This window comes from Megascapheus bottae, chromosome 15 (genome assembly GCF_031878675.1).
Source record: "Megascapheus bottae isolate mThoBot1 chromosome 15, mThoBot2.hap1, whole genome shotgun sequence".
Classification (NCBI taxonomy): Eukaryota; Metazoa; Chordata; class Mammalia; order Rodentia; family Geomyidae; genus Megascapheus; species Megascapheus bottae.
Genome location: NC_143523.1, coordinates 48,348,723 through 48,368,007, shown reverse-complemented (window position 1 = coordinate 48,368,007; position 19,285 = coordinate 48,348,723). Strand labels below are relative to the sequence as shown.

Here is a 19,285-nt window from a genome sequence, read left to right as displayed (position 1 = left end):
ATGCTCCCCATGCAGACAAATGGTCCTCTGATTTGGAGAGGTCAGGGAGCCTATCTGGTCATTTATCTAAACCTATTAGACTATGTATGGATAATTCACCCTAAAATGGTAAGTTTACATGGGGGCAGAGCTATTGACAGTCTCCAGCCTTTATCCACAATGTCCTGACCCTCTTTCCCCAGCCCCATTCTTCCCCACCTTTTACCCTCACCCCTCCACCCCACTCATCTTCATCCAATAACCTTCAACATCTCATGTCATATTATCCAGAGAAATATGGAGTGTGGACATTCCATTTCTGGAAGTCGTGTGGTAGTATAGTTTAACGGTTGCATTTCTTTCCATTTATTCATAGTTTTCCAGCCAGGAAGTGAGTCCAATTCAGCTGTCTGGCCAAGGAGCAAGCTCTTAGAGCCTACCATTTATCCATTTTCTTTTTTTCTGTGTAACAGACCTGGTCTAATGATTTACATTTTCCCTCCCAGCCTCTGAAAATTTGCCAAAGGTAGACTCCTAAAGAGACTAAGTCATGTTTAGACTGATATATTTGTAGGAATTTTCTTTAACTTCTCTTTATTGACAAATCTTTGATTTTTTTTTCCCTCTTTGCTGCCTTGGAATTCGGCCCCTACTCTATTTTAACTGCACACTGGTAGTGATCTATTGTGAGTAAAACAAGTTCCCAGTAGCCCAAAGTCTAGTTCCCCTTTGTCTTTCTCTAGTGGAGACACTTCTTTTATTTTCCATACAGCTTCAGTTTCATTTGAGTTTTGGTATTCATGTTGCATGTAGCAGTGACTTCATGGCCCTACTCGCTCATGCCCTGCCCTGGTCCTTGGAGCAGCCTCACTCGGAAGAGTCTCCGGAACCCACTCTCGCGCCTCCACCCACTTCCCACCCGCAGCCAGCTTCTGACATGGTCTTATTTTTTTCCATTTGAAAATAAGACCTTGATAACAGTGTGTTTCTCTTGAAGGTCTTGTTTCAGGACTTTTAAGGGACACTGATAAGGCTGGGTTAGTTACCACTGTAGCTCAAGACACTTCCTCCATCGAGAGTCATTGGCATGCTTGCCTTTATTAATTAATGAGTTATACTAGATTTTCCCGGCTATGGAGCTTGAAGCCTTCCCCTGAAGAAAACACAAAGTAGGCTACATATATATATTCCTATGTTGTGAGATATATATGACATGTGCCAGTACTTTATATGTAAAAATGTATATTTTTATATATAAGCAGAGAAGATACTCCTTAGAGAGAGGAATGTTCATTATGGTACATGTGCCTCTCTAACAAGACCGTACTTGCTAGAGAATTAAGTGGCTACCTGCTTCTAGGACTGTAAGGACCTGAACGACCTTCCTGAAGAGAAGTGCTAATTACGTCCTAAGGTCTGTGAGGTTCTCTTGCTTTCAAATAACGTTTGCTCTTGATTAGTCAGTCCAACCCAGTTCCTCCATGAATGTTAGATCGACATCTTGGAGGATCCATATATTTGTTATGGAAAGAAAATTTGGTTCAAGGAGAATGCTCCATTTCATAACAAGCGGTCCAAACAGACCATTGTACATCTCCAGCCCTCTTAACTTACTTGAAGCCCAGAATTCCTTTTCACACCAGCAAATCTGACAATGGAAGACAAGCTTTTAAGGCCGGTGTTTGCATGCGTGACTCGGCCATCTTGCTCTCAGTAGCACCGGCATCAGCAATGGGTCTTTGCTCACGAATAGAAAAGTCCGATGAAAGCAAAATGAGACCCTGTGTGTAAACACATTTGGTTCGACGGCTCTGGAGCTTGGAGAAGGATGTTCCAACACTCTATCTTCTTGTATTTCTTTGCAGCAGAAGAAGCGAGTTGGCCATCTGATTTTGACTAATCTTCAGTGCTTGGAGGGTATAAAAGGACAATGATAGACACCAACCCAAACACTGATCTTTTCAGTGCATGCCCGCTCACATCGACTTGGTGGCTCCCTCCTTCCACAGATTATTTTATTGCTTTTAAGTATGGCCCAGGGTCTTGAGTCTTATTCTATACCTGCAGATTTTTGGTATACTTTTAATGCATATTTAGAATTACAGGGAAATGTGATGTCAATCAACAGATAACTCAAATTCTTCTACCTGTCTCAGCTACAAATGTAAAGTGTTGAGGGCCAAACCAACCAGCTCCAAGCTCTGTGATGTTGGAATTAATGATCTTTGTCTTTTCCTCTCTTACTGTTCTTGAAAAGCTGCCTGGAAGACTGTTCTTCCTCCTCCAGAAGGGAATAGGAGGAGTTTTTCTAAGTGAAGACATCATTTCTCCTTCATAGGACCTGAAACAGTGTTCTCCAATCCTCAGTGTCACATCAAACAAAGCACCTCAGACTTAAACCTTGGTGGACTCCTCTCCTGTGGAAAGTTTTGCTGATAATTTTGATTGTTGGTTTCATGCTTGGAAATAATATTTCCCTCATGAGGCTGATTTTAAAAGTGAGATGTGCTCTGGAAAGTGTCTATTAATTGAAATGCAGATTTTCCCCCCTTCCCATTCCATTCATTCCATTTGATACCTAAAATATTTCTCTCCCAGCACTTGGAAAGCTTCTACCTGGATCTCTCTGTCCAGGACTGCTTTTCCTGCCCCTTCCAATCCACCCTAGAAATTAACATTCTGCAATTGCAAATTGGCTGGCCATTTGGTTGCTGCTGCAGAAGGCAGATGGCACAGAGGGCAGGATAGCTTCCAGCTCTCTCTTCCTTCCCAGGCTTGGCTTGGAAAGGCTCAGCAGGGCTTAACCAGCACAGAACCTGAGTCAGACTGCTGATTGTCAGTTTGTCCCCAGGAATAGGGGTACATCTGCAGCAGGTTTCATCTTTCCTGACCCATGAACTCTGAAAAGAGAACAAAAACAAAATCAGTTTGCCCAAGTTCATGTCTGAGAAATCTTTCCATTTTAAACACTCAAAAGTAAACAGATACCTTGATGGTGTCCATTAGGGAAATACTTTGATTTCATCGCTATAAATACTACTAGGAAGTCATAATGGAAATCCTAGATGAATATCCATTTTATGGTGGTGAAGAAAGGTGCACATAAAAGCCTTTTCTCAAGTTTTGGAGCTGCTCAAGCAGTTTTTTGGAGGAAGGTGAGACCCAGAATCTAATTCTTGGCAACCACATAACTTCTTTGAATCTGTGGCACTGCTCCAAGAACAAGAACCTTGTGATGTGGGCCAATGAGAAAACAGAGTCCCTAGAGACTTATATTTCTGCTTTCTCAGAGTTAAGTTGGCCTACAGGGGGCAATTAATTGAGCATAAAGTTCCAAGAGCCTTAAGACAGAATGACAAGTAGCTACAGGCTTCACACCTGCAGAGATGCACTCTTGTTTGCTCTTAGTCTCAGGAAGCTGCAGCGGGGCCTTGTGAGGATGTGTGGTCAGCTGGTGTAGCAGAAAGAATGAGTTTGCAAGACACCAAGATTGATCACCCTAAGATCATCTCTTAAAACCTCCCTTCCCTTTGTCCCTGCTGCCCCCAAACATCTGTTGTGCATTGGATCAGCCATTGAAACAAAAATGGCATTTCACACATTTGGATTCAGAGAGGACAATCCATCCCCGCCCCCCCCCCCCCCCAGCTCCTTTTTATTTGCTCCTTTCAGAGAAAAGCCAGGAAGTTCAGCTTCATGCCTATTTTGTTCAGTTGCAATCCCAGGCTCTTCCACTAGATGTCCTCATAGATTTACATTATATTGCCATTTGAAAACCCTTAGAAAATCCTCCTCCAAGGACTGGCATTTGGAAAGAGAGCAATGAACAACTACTAAGAAAAATAAATTAGCAAACACCAATGGGGAGAAAGAGCACTTTGTGTGATCAGAGAATAGATAAGAGATCTATTTCCATTTTAAATAGTTACTGAAATTTTCTAAGTGGCATTTTGTTACCTAAACTTGAGAATTTAAAGTTATTCTCGCTATGGTTCCTAAAATTACCTTCTAACCCATATGAGTTCTAGAAAAGGCCACAATCACCAATAAAATACTATTGATTCTGAATATCCATGAAACAGAGGGAGTGGGAAACCTAGAAGAGTTGAAATAATCCTAAATTAGGAGAGCAGTCACATCATGTTAAACAACTTTACATTTACATTGTATAATTTTACACATAGAATAACTACGTCCTCTGAAGGGGACGTAGATATTGGGGAAGTAACTGTAGTTCTTAATTAAAGAGTTTGTCCATGACTTGAATCATTTCCCTAGGGAAGTCTCTTTCTAGCTACTACTTATATCCTTAAATCAAGCTTGTATGAACCACTCCACAAGATGGAAGGTCAGTTAGCCTTATCTTTTAAGAAAGTGGTGGTGGAATGCATAGGAAAGACACCAATGTGGGAGAAAGGGTCAACGCACATGGATTCTTCCAGAAGTAGAGGAGTCACCTTCAGACTGGTGGACTTTGGTCTAGATATTGTGTTTCATGAAGGTTTGTCAACATATGGGGCTCAGTCATTTTAACTGTTTCTGTCTTGTCTTTGAGCCTCTTGATCATTCTCGCTGGTGTGTGTGTGTGTGTGTGTGTGTGTGTGTGTGTGTGTGTGTGTGATTTGTCTTTTGAGATTTCGAATTTGCATTTGGTGTGAATGTAAAAATGACTTGGAAGGAATGACAAGTAATAGCATGTTTTCCTTTTTATGTATATGCTGCTTTGGAATGTGACTGCTTATAATTAACAGTTAATTTTATAGCAAATGGTGTGCTTTGTTTTTTGTCTTTTGTTTTTGTTTTGCTGCTTTGATTACCAGTTTGAGCCTGTTCCTGCATGCTAATAATATGAAATTTTAGAACAATGCATGGTCTTCGGAACAGCCAACCATGACAGTTGCAAACAGTCCCTGTGAGCCATTGTGTTTGATGTTCTGTTTCTTTCTGAACTCTTACAAAGTAGAAGGTATAAATCACTCATTGTGATGGGATTATCTCTGACCAAATACTTTCAAGAGTTGCTCTATTTCTGTCTTAATGACTATACATATATATGTGTGTATGTATATATGTTTACCTACATATACATACATACATATGCATATATATGTATACATATGAGAACTCTCTTTCCTCATCAGTGTGTCAGATTTCATTATTGCGCATGAACCTAAAATGCCACTATGGAAATGAAAACCAGGGACTGTTGCTAATAAGAAGCATAGCATTTCTGAGTTTGATGGGCTTCTCTTCCACTACAGCATTTGATTAAAAAAGTTCTTTTTCTCAAAACAAGTTATCTACAGGGAAACAAAATATCATCCTCATTTTTCTCTTCTCTGTATAAATAACAAATCAATATTTCCAGTCAAAGAACTAAGAAAAGACAAACAAAGCATTGCTTCTCCTACTTGTATACCAGATCTGGATTCATTTTAAAAAATGTTTTCATGTCTTTCCTGCAGGACTTCACCCTACCTGCCACTTCTGTTTTGTGATTTCAGCCACTCTTTGCATGGGATGTCTGGGCATTCAAAGCTATGCCTTTTAAATTCCAAATTCCTCTGAATCAAATGCAGTAGTGGGACATTTTTTATTTTAAGCTAAGCCTGAGGGAATGATACCCTGTGCATTGAACAGAGTTGGGGTTGCACGATGGTCTCAACTCGCCAGGATGCTAAAAGAACCTGTCACTAAAAATGTGAGCCAAGTTCCCAGGAATGCAGATGCTACCAAGAACTTCTCTCCATCTCCCCCAGTGCCTGTTCGTCACAATCAGAATGTTACCTTTGCTTGACAAATATACTGGATGACGAGGCATATAAAGGTCTTAGAACAGGACTTGACCCATTTGAGAGATTTAAATCCCTTTCCTTGTGACCGTAACCTTCAAAGAGGGCAAAACCACAAGCTATATTTTAAAAAAAAGAGAGGGCGGCCATTCTCTACAAAGGGCAGAGAAGAAGGTGGAAGCTGAGTTTCCATATGAAAGGTATGGTGGCAGGGGAGTACACTTACCCGACTGGAATTCACTGTTTGGCTCTGATGCTTGGACTAGATAATGGATTCTTCTCCCACCTCGTGGGTTCATGCTAACGAATAAACACGTTTGCCTGTTGTAGCATCAGAAGGTACAGAAAGCTGCTCTGGTACTGAAATATAAATTGGCTTGAAGGGTAGAAGTGAAGGCCACTGAAAAGGACCACAGTGCCTGCAGCAGCTTTTGCAGGTCTGGCTCTGGGAGGAATCCCAAGCAGTGCAGAACCTTCTCAAGAGCTGACAAGGGAACATGCAAGCTTCAATTAAATATTTCCCTATTTTCCCATTACTCATTTTGTATGTATTTTTGCCACTATTTCCTATAGAAGAGAAAAAAATGCTTAATCAATACACGAATTGCTTTCTGAATTGTTGGGGTGGGGGGTGGGGGGTGAGTAGAGACAGGCAAATGTAAATCTCAGATTTAGCTTTAAGCAGAAAATGCACCCATGAGTGGCTAAACACAATCTGATATACCAATGTCTCCTATGCTCTGGGTGATTCCTCATTTGTGAACTTCCTTTAATGTCAAGTATGCAGTATTTGCCTTGAGTAGCTGCATTTCTCATATGGACAGATTTGGATATTTGTTCTGTCAAGAGTAAATTTAAATTCCTGTAGCTATCATGTAAACTCGCTCCTGGGAAGTTCAGCAAGGCCTTCTCAGATTCCATATTAACACATAGTTGTTTCACATTTAATTTGGTGAAAGTTTGTCCCAGACACTACCTGATGCCCAGACACAGATGCAAATGGGGAAAGCCTATGGCTTAGATTTGTTTGCATCTTTCAAGAACCACTTATATTGTATCAAATAAGCAATTACTTAATTGATTACCTGTGGGTCTCTATGTTCCTCCTGCATTGCTCGTGCCAGGTGGAGTTGTGCTGCTTACATTTTTGCTGTTTATAATTTCTTCTTGTTTTCATCCATGACCCTAGATGAATTTAGCCATGCCCTCTTCCTATGGTTACCACTCCACCAGAGAGAGAGAGAAAGAGAGAGAAAAAAAGTAATATACAGCAGCCTTGGGCGAATAATGAAGGCAATTTATATTTTCACTGCTTTTCTTTTTTTCTTTCTTTCTTTTTTTTTTGAAATACAACCCAACTGTTCATAAGAAATCACTCTGCATTTCTGTTTTTTTCCTGGGTCAAGACTGTTAATATGAACTAAGACCTGTGTTAAATCCCTGCAGCGCCCCTTGCAGCTACCTTGCTGTGTGTGACCTTGCCATTAACTGCCGCTCTTCCTCTCCTCCCATCCAACCGCGTGGTTATAGCCAAGATGTCTATCTACAAGAGAATGAGACGGGCATGTTGTTTTGATTGCGGACGTTCTGAGCGTGCCTGCTCGTGCATGTCAGGCAGTGTGCGTGGTAACGTGGACACCCTTGAAAGAGCCTTCCCACTTTCTTCTGTCTCTGTGAATGATTGCTCCACCACTTTCCGTGCCTGTAAGTTTAACCTCAACATACACAGTTTTGTGTCCGTGTGTTGTCTGTGTGTCAGTCCCATTGGTGTTGTATCCTGTGGTTCCCAGTGCTTGTGGGGCTGGTGTCTCCTTCCCCGTTTGACCTTGTCTGTGGTGACGTGTTGTCCCTGGCTTGCCTGTGTTTTTGTGTACGTGTGGAGGAGGGTCACCCTTCTGAGCTTGCTGACTTCACTGTACTTAGGAAAATCATGACCAAACTGGATAGGACAGTGTACTGCTAATCCTCTTTTCTCTTGATTCAGTAAATAGAAAGGGCATGTTTAAGTGTTAACCATAGGAAATACTAGATTTATACAGCAATATTTGAAAATAAAAATCTTTATAGCTTGGAAATGGCTAGAAATTAGGTTGGATTGGTATGGAGAACAAGATAGCCCTTGGCATTCCAAAGCAGAACAGGGTTTAGATGCAGATATATGCATAAAAATCTGTCCCTCTAGCTAGCGACCTTCCATCTATCTAGGTATCTTTATCTTCCTTTCTCCCCTCTCTCTCTTTCCTTCATTTTCTTTCTTTCTCTCTGTTTCTTTCCTCTTTCTGTCTTTGTAATTACCTCCCATTCCTCTTAGTCCCAGACTTTATCTTATGCTTTGGAAATGAGTATTTATTTATTTCCACAGTACTGGGGCTTAAGCTCAAAGCTTCACAACTTGCTTAGCTTTTTCACTCAAGGCTAACACTCTACTACTTGAACTATGGCTCCACTTCCAGCATTTTGCTAGTTGATTGAAGATAAGAGTTTCACAAACTTTTCTGCCCAAGCTTGATTTGAACCTCGATCTTCAGATCTCATCCTTCTGAGGAGCTAGGATTACAGTGTGATCCATTCAATAGCCAGCCGAAAAGAGTATTTCAAATCCAACAACCGGTGAAGGTTCTAGAGATTTTCCTTAAAGAATTAAGTAATTCAAAGGATGATTCGGTTAATATGTTTTCTCTTTCAAGAATATATCTGTACTTAACTATGATATTGCTGTAATTGTGAATCTAAGTAGCAAGTAAAAGAAAAGTCCCAAATCTCTGGGCTTTGTTTTGGGTTCTTTTTTCTTTAGACTGTTGCATAGAACATGATGGCTTGCAAGCTCGGTGATGTTAAAGAACCTGGCATCATCATGCAGCTGGTTGTGTGTGAGGCTGAAGTGAGCTGGATTCTCAAGCCTGTCTTCATCCTCATTTTCACCACAGGTGTTGCTGCTTTGCTGATAGTACTCTGAGAGCTTCAGCTCAGGGTGCTGGGCTGTGTATCCTTATTCATATGTGGAAAAGGTCTTGCTCTGCTTAGAGATTTGAATGCCCTTCAAGGTGATCATGACCTTGGTTGGAGTCAGTTATTCATTCTGCACTTCCTCTCTTCCAGTCTTTAAAGGACCTAACACATTTGCTGAAGGCTGGATTGCCATTCACCCTTTCTCCCCCTAAGTGTCCAGAGCTAATTGCCATATGCGTTTGTAAACCTTCATTTTCCAGTCACCACCAGAAGAAAGATTCACATTCCACTCTTGAGTATTTATTCTCAGGGAAATGAACCTTTTTTTTTTTTACTCACATATGTGAGTGTGGAAAATAGTTCCAGTTAGTACATTGGTGTCACACAGGATTTATTGGGTAAGGGAACTCCAGCTTCGCTTTACACACCAGAATGATGAGTTAGGCTCAGGGCTTGCTGAAATTCCAACCTGTAATTCAGATCTGAGGCAAGATCTACAGAGTGAGAGCTGTAGTGGAATCATGTGGAAAAAAGTCATTCTAGGACCGAGAACTATCCTCTGATTAAAAGTGATCATAACGGAGTTGCATGGGGAGGGATCCACCAATCACATTTGCCTAAAACTGTTGGAAAGAAAGTGTCCTATGAAGTCTTTCTTAAGAAGGCTGTGGTATGAGTCCTTCTCTATTTCCCTGCAATAGTTCTTTCTCATTCATGTGCTACTCTGCAGACAGCCCAGGTCACAGCCGTATAGAGAATTTCATGAGGTCTGGAAAGTCATAGGTTCAAAGATAGGAGCTGGGGAAGAAGACAATGGGGTGAGCTGCAGAGGTGCCACAGGCCACGACCGCTCTTTACTTGTCAGTGGTACATGTAACTGCCCACCATCGTCTGCCTAAGGTATAACTTCTATTCTCGAGTAATCAATAAGACTCTGAAATTTGGGTCTCAGATTCAGTGGCACAGAGGGAGGAGCCATTTTGACTTAGTGCTACAGTCCCAAGTTCAGGTTTTAACACTGTCCAAACCTACTAGCCTCCCACCTAGTCTGTGGCTCATTTAAGGCCCACGATGTGCAGTATGTGTGTAATTCCCATTTAATTCCAGAGATGCCACAGAGAGATTTCTCAGCTCTGCACTTGAATCCAAGCATTGTTGGAGAAGAATCACTTGGGTTGAGGTTTACCTATCCTCTCAGAGACATTCTGTGCAGGACCTTCTTCTTTTCCTTTTGTGTCTCTGCCTTCAAAGACACAAACCTGGGCTTTGGGCTGTGTGTTGAAGCCCTAACTGGTAATGACAGCTCAGGGGGAGGCTTGCCTTCTCCATTTCCTTCTCTTCCCACCATCATCGCTCCATTAAACAAAAACAGACTTCATCCATCCCTGTGTGAGACCACTCACCTTTGACCACTAATAATAAGTTAGAAAAATCCTTCCCAATTTGAGCCCCTTCATGTGCCCACATAAGCCCTTCTTGTCCAATGAAAACACGCCTCTGCCTCCGCTGAACCCCACTGGCAGACCTCCATGCTGATCCTGGATGTTCCTCGCTGGTGGCGGGGCTGGGTGATACGCTTTTGACAGAGTGTGTTGACTCATGGAGCAGTGGTGAGCATGGGCTTTTCATTAAATATGAGCAGATGTGAGACATAGAGGGTCTGACAATTAGAAATGGCAGGAGAAGGGCCCTGGAATCAAAGTGAGGTCAGATGGGCGGATCAGATTACTTCTCTTACATTCTTTAGTTGTTCTGAAAATCATTTTGAATTAGTGTCAGTGGAGCCATGATGGGTTTTGCCCTTTGTCTTTTATGCCGAGGCTGTATTGTTTCCCAAGATACTCATTAAAGGTCATTATACTATTATGGAGCTTACTTTGGTTGCTGGTTCCCAGTCGAGCCAGTGTGCTTTGGAGGCAGCTTAATTTGTTTCTTCTTAGTCTTCCTCTCTCACTTTGCTCTTTAAATTTTTTTTTCCTTATAAAGGGAAAAGTATTCCATTTTTCAAGGGACATTAAACTGAAACATAAAGTGCCATTACTAGTGGGAAGAGAAATAGCTGGTCCCCAGAGGACTAGTAACCTATTAAAAGTGTTCACATTATTTTACAAATGTGACTTCTAACAGGCCCACCTCCCCCCACTCTGATTCACACTTCTCCCCCTGGAGGTGTGGCTTATGACCTAGGACCAGGTATTGTTGACTCCGTGGTGAGGAGCCAGGTGTCTTCTTCTACTGAACCCATAAGCAAATGATAGGCCAGAGTGTATGGAAGAACTCATTTAGAAACCATCTCCCAAGTAAACAATCAAATAACATTAAAAATCAAGTATCGGAAAAGACAAATCATGATCAAGATTACTTTGACATTATTTTAAAAATATTATTTACTCATTTAAAATATAGTAAATTTAATAAGTATAATAGTAAAAAGAGTGCAAGACTATTTTAATGTTGGTAAGAACAAATTGTTCACTCTCAGAGGCTATCGTCCTCATTTTCTGATTGCCTTAATTTTTATCTCTGCTTCAAATGGTCTTGGACAGGAGTCTAAACTCTCATAAAAGACACCAGGAGGGAGCTGGGTACAGTGGCTCACACCTGTTACTCCAGAAGCTGAGATCTGAGGGCTATGACTTAGAGGTAGATAATGCAGGCAGGAAAGCCCATGAGACTTTTAACTCCAAATACTCAGCAAAAAGCCAGAAGTGGAGCTGGGGCTTAACTGGTAGAGCACCATTCTTGAGCAACAAAGTTAAGGGACAGTCCCTCAGGCATTGAGTTCAAGTCCCAGTTCCAGCATTGAAAAAAAATAGATATCAGAATGGTATGTGTCCCAGGTTCTTCACAAGTAGTGACTTGTTTACACACAAAAATGTAGTGTTCTAAAATTATCTGATGTAAAAGAAAAATAGCAAGCAACATAGCACACATTCGTGTAGGTGTAAATTTTGATCAGTTTCACTCTTCCCAGTACTATGTTGTGTGAAATGCACCTTGTCTCTCTTTGGAGGTTTATTCTTGTGCTTTTTTGTTCTTGCCTAATATCTGATGGCTGTATATAATAGAAAGAGACAAGTAAAATTATGATGCAGTGACAACCTAAGACCATATTGACTCAGACCTGCTGAGACTTGCCTGATATGGTTCTGGTCTCAGGCTGTCAGCAGTGCTGGTTACAAGCAAATTAATGGTGTGGTAGAAGAGAAACAGGTCTTTGCACTTGAACTTGGAACTACTTTGAGCTCAAGTACATAGGCGCTCACACATGCCCACCATGCAATTTACTAATAGCTTAAACCTGAACAATTACGTACACAATTTGCAAACTATTACTGAACTGTAAATTGTGTATGACTTTTATTTGGAATATAACTGTATCACAGGGAGGCATTCAGGTAAAATGGTTAAACTGAGAGGCCGAATCCAGTTTGGTTTGGTTGAAGGGAGACATAACCAAATTGCTTCAGAGTAATCTTGAAGCTTGTCAGATAATAAACAAAAATCAGCTTATCTAATGGGGCCTTTGATTTGTATGGGCAGAGAATTAACATTGCCAATAGAACTAAATCACTTCAGTGAACTAATGGCATTTTGAAGAATATAAAATCAGATCCTAGGGAAAGGGGTGAAAACAGGTTCAGGAAAAAATAATCATAGACACACCTGCACAGAAAGTCTCCCATGCCTGGAAAAGGAGAAGAGACTTAATGCACTGCATTGAAAGACCAGTAGCCAATAATTACCTTATTCCTTTTATGTATAGTTTGGTGACCTAATCAGATTCCCCAATCTTAGATTTTATTTATTCTGTTTCTGGGTCTTCAAACCTAATGGGTCCATTTTCACATCACAACTACCAGCGAGAGAAAGATAGGTAAAGGAAAGAGAGAAGGATTCTTAGCACTGGTCAGTTTTATTTCTTTATTCAGTTATTTTTATTTTTTATATTTTTGCCAATCCTGAGGCTTGGACTTAGGACCTGAGCACTGTTCCTGGCACTGTCTTTTGCTCAAGGCAATTGGTCTACCACACCATTTCTAGCCTTTTTTTGTATGTGTAGTTAACTGGAAATAAGAATCTCTTGAACTTTTCCCTTGGGCTGGCTTCAAACTGCAACCTTCAGAACTCGGCCTCCTGAGTAGCTAGGATGACAGATATGAGCCCCCAGTGGCAGAATAGCATTGGTCAATTTTAGTATTAGTTCCCCATAAATTTTGAAATTGGCATACAGTATCACAAAGGCATAAGTTACAATGTGAGTTTTACTTTTGGGTCTTTGTATTCTTATACTAAGGCTAATTAGCATATCTATCATATTGCCTCAGTTCTGGATTATTTCTTTGTGGTGAGATATATAAAATGACATCTTGTAGTTATTTTGAAATATACAGCTGTTGCCAATTGTAGTCACCCTACTGCAGAAAACCAGAACAGATTCCTCTTAAATGAAACTTGGTGCCCATTGGCCAGCATTTTCTTTCTTTTTTTTTTTTTTTACCATTTTGTTTTGCTAGTTTTGGGCTTGAGCTCAGGGCCTGAGCACTGTCTCAAGGCTAGAGCTCTACCACTTGAGCCTCTGAACCACTTCCAACTTTTTTTTCCTATGTATGTGGTACTGAGGAATCAAACCTGGGCCTTTATGCATGCTAGGCAAGCACTCTACCACTAGGCCAAACTCCTGGCTCTCTGCCATGTTTTTAAGGGGTTGCATTGGGTTTAATTGTTTTGAAAACTCTGCATCCAAGTCTCTAATCCCTCCCCTTTTTTTTCATCCCAAACCTGGTGGTGTGAATCTCTGCCTCCCTGTCTCTTTCCTCCTCCTTTTCTTTGTCCTTGTCCTGGCTACATACTTACTTCAAACTTTGCCTCTTTTTAGTAGCCTCAGTGTGAGAGTCTTGATTTGCTATTGTTTCATTGCAGGAAAGGAAAGTAGAAAGGCAGAGGGGTGTGGGCCTCCATTTAGACTTCCCACATAACTGAGATGAATCATGTTCATAAGAGGAGGCTTTTGTGGTGTCTCCTGCATGACTCTGGAAGTGAGTGCTTCTTGCTTGATCTCTGATAGCCCATGGGGCAGCGGGCTGGTTGGAAATATGCCTTCTTGTGGACATCAGGTCCACGTACACACTGGTCAGCTTTCTAAATCAGCATTGAGCCAGTGTTTGGTGGGGTCTTTTTTAGCATGCTAGTGTAAAATTTCCTTTGCAAAAAATCCCCTAGGTTGATTATCCCTAGAGAACACCAAACAAGCCCCATTTTCATCTGGAACAAATAACTATTTTCTTCAGTATCATGTCAGGGAAAGTATTTGGTTTGCATTTTGGGGCTTTGTTATACCTTCACCCCTTGCTACCTCCTACTCCCAAAGTATTACTGAATCCCTTCAATTAAATGTACTATGACAATGGGACATATATAGATGAAAACTAAGGGAGTGGTAGGCTGAAACATTTTTCAAAAAGATACCCTTCAAAATAGAATGGAGAGATAAGAACAAAGGTTGGAAAGAGGAAAAAAGCAAAGGATCCTTTGTGTGTCTCTTAGACATCTCCCTTTCTAGGGATCTGGTGCTGTGAAAAAATGCCTTGGCTTTTTAAAGATGAACTAGAAAAGACGTTGGCATGCCACATGTACTCCTGGCAGAGGTCCTTATGAAAGGTGACATGGAAATTATGTTTGCATTTTTCTTTCAGGACAGTGGCTTGTTGTCAGGAGACCCATCCTGACAGCTCCTACCATCAGGCGAGGGTTCCTCCCTCCTGCCTCTGTGGTGGAGGACAGATGAGGCCAGTTAGCACTCCATCGCCCCTCCTCCTCCACGATCTCAGGTGACAGATGCCAGAGCCAGACTACCTTCCACTTGAGCTTTCTTGTCAAGGCTCTGCCTTGAGCCCAAATCCTGACCTTTACTGTATGAAATAAAGTACTGATGAACAAGCGGAGGTTTGAATTAGAGCAGGCTTGGAGCAAATGTCAAGTCCATCTTCTGCCTCCCTCCTCCACCTGCACCGGGGACCTACATTAGGCCCAGTCTGGAGTCACCAGCGCCTTAGGCTTTATGAGTCTGGGGAGACATAACTTATTAACAAAGAGTTATTAAATTTTTATCCATTTTACAACACAATGTAAATGCCTCCGATGAATCTACATTGTATTCATTATCATTTAAAACGTTAATTAAGTCAAAGTTGCATTTAATTTCTCTCTAAATGGGCCTCTGGGAAGAGGCTTTTAGAAACATCTGTGGGAGTGTGCAGCTGTGGAGCTGGGAATCCCCCAGCTTATATTCAGGATAGCCCCCCGAGTTGATTACTATTGTGTGTCTGCCACTAATTTGTTGTGATGTGTTTGGGCATTGTCTCAAATTAGTATCAGACCAATAATGGTGTAAAGCCACTGGGGGAAGGGCTTCGAAGGCCTCAGCGTGGGCTTCACTCCATCCTGCCTTCCAATTCGATCGAGACTGGATGTTGGGCACCTCTGGTCTCCAGTATATCATTTATCTGAGGCGGACTATTGTCACCTGAAACAGAAAAGTTGGGATATTTGTCAGTGCACTTATAGAAAAAAATCTTAGCATTTGGCATCTTTGACCCATTTAAGCTTTGAAGTATTCAGTGGGTGAATAGAAAGTATTTTCGGGATTGAATGGATATAGAAATTATTAACAGGTCATGCTTGTTAATGAGGAGAGACAAAGAGGGAGCATACTTAGATTTGTGTGTGTGTGTGTGTGTGTGTGTGCGTGTGTGTGAAATAGCTTTCACCTTTTAAGATATGGATAATGTTTATATGTTACTCAAGCTACTAGGGCCATGGGCCAAACAGATTCTCTAATTACTATTGTACATGTCATCCAGACATTTGTTAATTTGTTGGAACTAGGAAGCAGCCAGTTGGCTAACCTGGATTCCAGTGAAGCCATGGTGTCATTTTTTTCTCTGCCTTATGCAAAGCACTCTGCAAGGATGTATGTGCCTGCACCATTACTGAATTAAACACACATAAGGTTTACTGCCTTGCAGATACGACATTGATTAATCCCTACTATTTGGTGGTACTGAGTATTTACAGGTACTGTAAACCTAGGCATGTGTATAAGGCCCAGAAGTTGAATGACCCATTAAGTGAAGAAGTGGTAGAGCTGAGGCTAGGAATCAAGTTATATGGTTCCATCTTCTGTGGGGTCCATTTCTGTGTGTGCTGGTACTAGGGCTTTAACTCAGGTGCTAAGTACTGTCCTTTTGTGCTTTTTTTTTTTTTTTTTTTTACTCAAGTTCGGTGCTCAACCACTTGAGCCACACCTCTTCTTTTAACCTTTCACTTATTAGTTGGAGATAAGATTCTCACAGACATTTCTTCCTGGGTTGGCTTTGAACCAGGATCCTCAGATCTCAGCCTCCTGATTAATTAGGATTACATCAGTGCCCTAGTCAGTTGACTAAGATTGTCATGTCAGCCAGGAGGCAGGAAAAGGCTAGGGAAGACACAAACTAGAGGTAGCTTGTCACCTAGTGAGGCTGGAACCTAAGAGAGAGTTCAGGGAGAAGAGCCCCTCCTTGGGGTAAATCCTTGGCTATGCCTATAATATAATAGAAAGCATTTAAGCCATTTAATCAGGGAAATGAAGCACAGTAGCTTTGTTTTAGGAATATGGAAAGGCACAGCCATAAAGAAGGGACCAGCAGTGATTAGGAGGCAGCTCAGAGCTTTCAAGAAGGAGAAGACAAAGAGTGAGTAAAGCTGTGATGGGCAAAGGGAGGACCCAGCTGCTCAGTGAAGCTTTTCAAACACAGTGAACTGGCTACCCCCTAAGAGAACCTTGCAGGTGAAATGCTTTATCCAATGGCAAGTCCAAGAAGTTGCAGACTTTCAAAAGAAAGTTTAATTAGCAGTTGAATTCTATGACTTGGATTTCATGAGCCTAACTTTCTCCAGCTGACCAGTAGCCATCGTAGATTCTGCTTAGGCTCAGTGGAGTTGTTGTTTTTATTAGAGGAAGATGTCCTTACCTGGGGACCAGAACCATAGACCTATTCAGCTATATTCTTTACCACTGGTCTGGAGGATATACTCTACCCCTTTCCCTTTCCTCCCCAGAATTTCTTCTTCTCCCAACATCTTCCCAAGTAGAATAACTCACATCTTGAGTATGTTGAAGGTGGCAGGCAGACAGCTACAACCACTGGTGCAAGAGAATGTGGGCCCAGGCTGAGCCAGAGACACATATGGAACTGCCAGCTACAACATGGGACCAAGCCTGAGGGTCCTAGCACCAAATAAATATGACAGCTCATGGGAATTAGTTTTTCTAATCCCCATGTATGGCAATGAGACTTTTCTCCTCCTGACTTTTTGAGGGAGATAGCATGTCTTTTTCCATCTATTGAGGTAGGAGAGAATATAATAAGTACTTCATATCCCATTCACTGAAAATCCCCTATAGTTTTCAACCACTTATCCCACTCCAGTGGAAATACAAAACACATTTCCTGTGAAGTACTGCCACACAAAACGTTAGGAAATCATGTGGCATTTCTAAGTACCATGGCACAATTTTCTTTTCCATTCTGTTTCTTTGTGCGTGAGACCTTTGTCTGTGTTCATGGTGCATCTGTGTCAGCATCCGTGACTATAGCATTTGCGTACATCATCAACCCAAAGAGGCATTAAAACAGCATGGGAGGAGAAGCACTTGAGTCCTGAGTCTTCCCATAGCGGTAGGGTGTGCCTGCTGCCAATACTAATGTCCAGAAGTGCAATGCGGCTAAGTGCACTCAGCCAACGAGCTGTGTTCTCTTTTCTTGAGAGCTTTCTCCCAAAACAACATGTTGAATTACTTAATCAGAGCATCTTCCATCTTGCTTAGAAGAGTTTTCCAGCCCTTCCCCTGGAAGGAACCTATGTGGACAGAGCCAAATCTCACCTTGTTATTGTCAGACCAGACTCATAATGGAATTGAAAAGATTGCTTTGTAAATAGTTAGAGAGTGCTTGGTTTGGAGGGATTTGTTAGTCATGCCCAAGGATGTTTGTTCTGAGAAGATCTTCTAATGGGCTTACAAGAGTCACCTTTCTTTTATGACCCTCTCATCTGGCCATCTTTAAGAGAAGCCACCTTCTCACATTTAAGAGAAATAGCAAGACGATATGTCCCAGAATCCTTCTTGCAAACTATACAAGGGAACCTAAAAACCACAGAGTAGAATAGTGTGAAGCAGCTTTCCTACAAGGATGATCAACTGCCCTGAAAGACTTTTACATGAAGTGAGAAGACTCAAGGTCCAGGCTGAGACATTTCCTTGACCTCTGCTTAGGCCAGCATCAACTTTCTTGAGCTAGAACCTTAGATTGCCTTCAGTCAAGAATTAGGACTAGGGAGTTTGGCCTAGTGGTTAAAGTGCTTGCCTAGCATGCATGAAGACACAGGTTTGATTCCTCGGTACCATATACATAGAAAAAAGCTGGAAGTGATGCTGAGGCTCAAGTGGTAGAGCTCTAGCCTTGAGAAAGTCCAAGGATAGTGCTCAGGCTCTGAGCTCAAGCCCAGGACTGGCAAAAAAAAAAAAGAATTAGGACTGGGAGCTTGCTTCCTTCTCACCAGTGTCAGAAATGTAGTGGGCTGGCATCCTTGGCCCAGCATGCATGTATTGGCAAGATAATTTAAGTGGGAGATGGCCAGAAGGATTCCAGTTCAGTAAATGATTGATGAGTAAAAGAATGAATAAATGAAGGGATTCTCCGCCATTCAAGAGTAGGCAGTATGCCAGAAGCAGACTGATCTGAGATCCATGAAGTTTCCTGAAGCTTTCTAAGAAGCTTACCATAGACTGTGTGCACATCGACATGAGGGGCTGAGATGCAGTGGAAGATGAAGAGAGGGAATCTTACTAAGAAATAAGAACAGAACCTGAAAAGCATCTAATAGTAGGTCAAGTCAGTATTCCCTGTAAAGAGTAAATTCCAGGGAAGAAGATCCCGAAAGAGTACACAAAGGGAGGAGAACTATCAGAATGGCAGAGAACTGCTGCATTTTCAGGTCAAGGGTGATAGGGATCCCACCACATGTGGGCTATTTAGAAAAATGAAGGACTTGAGATGTTTGTAGTTCATCTTTCCTAATTTCAGTAGACCTGGTCATAGTCTCATGAGTTGGGGTGGGGAAAGAACAGTGCATTGAGTAGGTAGACAGCATGGTAGGCTCCTAGGAGAGAAGAGGTATAATTGATTATCTACAGATAACTCAACCGAGCTGCCCAAATAGGAGATGCATTGAAAGCCTCCCCCCCGCCATTCGGACCACTGACTTTGTAGACTGAATCTAATAGCAGCACCCAGGAGACACATCTTTCTACCCTGGGGAAATGGAGAATTCCACGGCTATTTTCTCCAAGTGTCATTTGTATATTCTGCTGGACCAGGAGGAGGACGTGAGTGCTCTTGATTGCTCTCAGCTCTCTCTCCATGTGCACCAAGCAAGCTCTGACCTTTGAATGTCTCTGAGTCGCTCTCCGTAGTGGTCAGCGCTGAGCTGGCCTTTCTTCACCGCAGGATTGTGTGTTG

General features: G+C 41.8%; 1 protein-coding gene across 33 annotated transcripts in view; it reads left to right on the top strand.

The window, feature by feature from the left end:
• Window positions 1–19,285, top strand: part of Kcnma1 (potassium calcium-activated channel subfamily M alpha 1) — a 675,048-nt gene that overhangs the window by 550,968 nt on the left and 104,795 nt on the right. For 18 of the 33 annotated variants that reach the window (XM_090346634.1, XM_090346659.1, XM_090346630.1 and 15 more), the window contains one exon: window positions 7,302–7,475. The exons of the other annotated variants lie outside the window; for them this stretch is intronic. In XM_090346634.1, coding sequence (XP_090202760.1) covers window positions 7,302–7,475 — 174 coding nt within the window. The remainder of the gene's footprint in view (window positions 1–7,301; window positions 7,476–19,285) is intronic. 33 annotated transcript variants of the gene reach the window in all.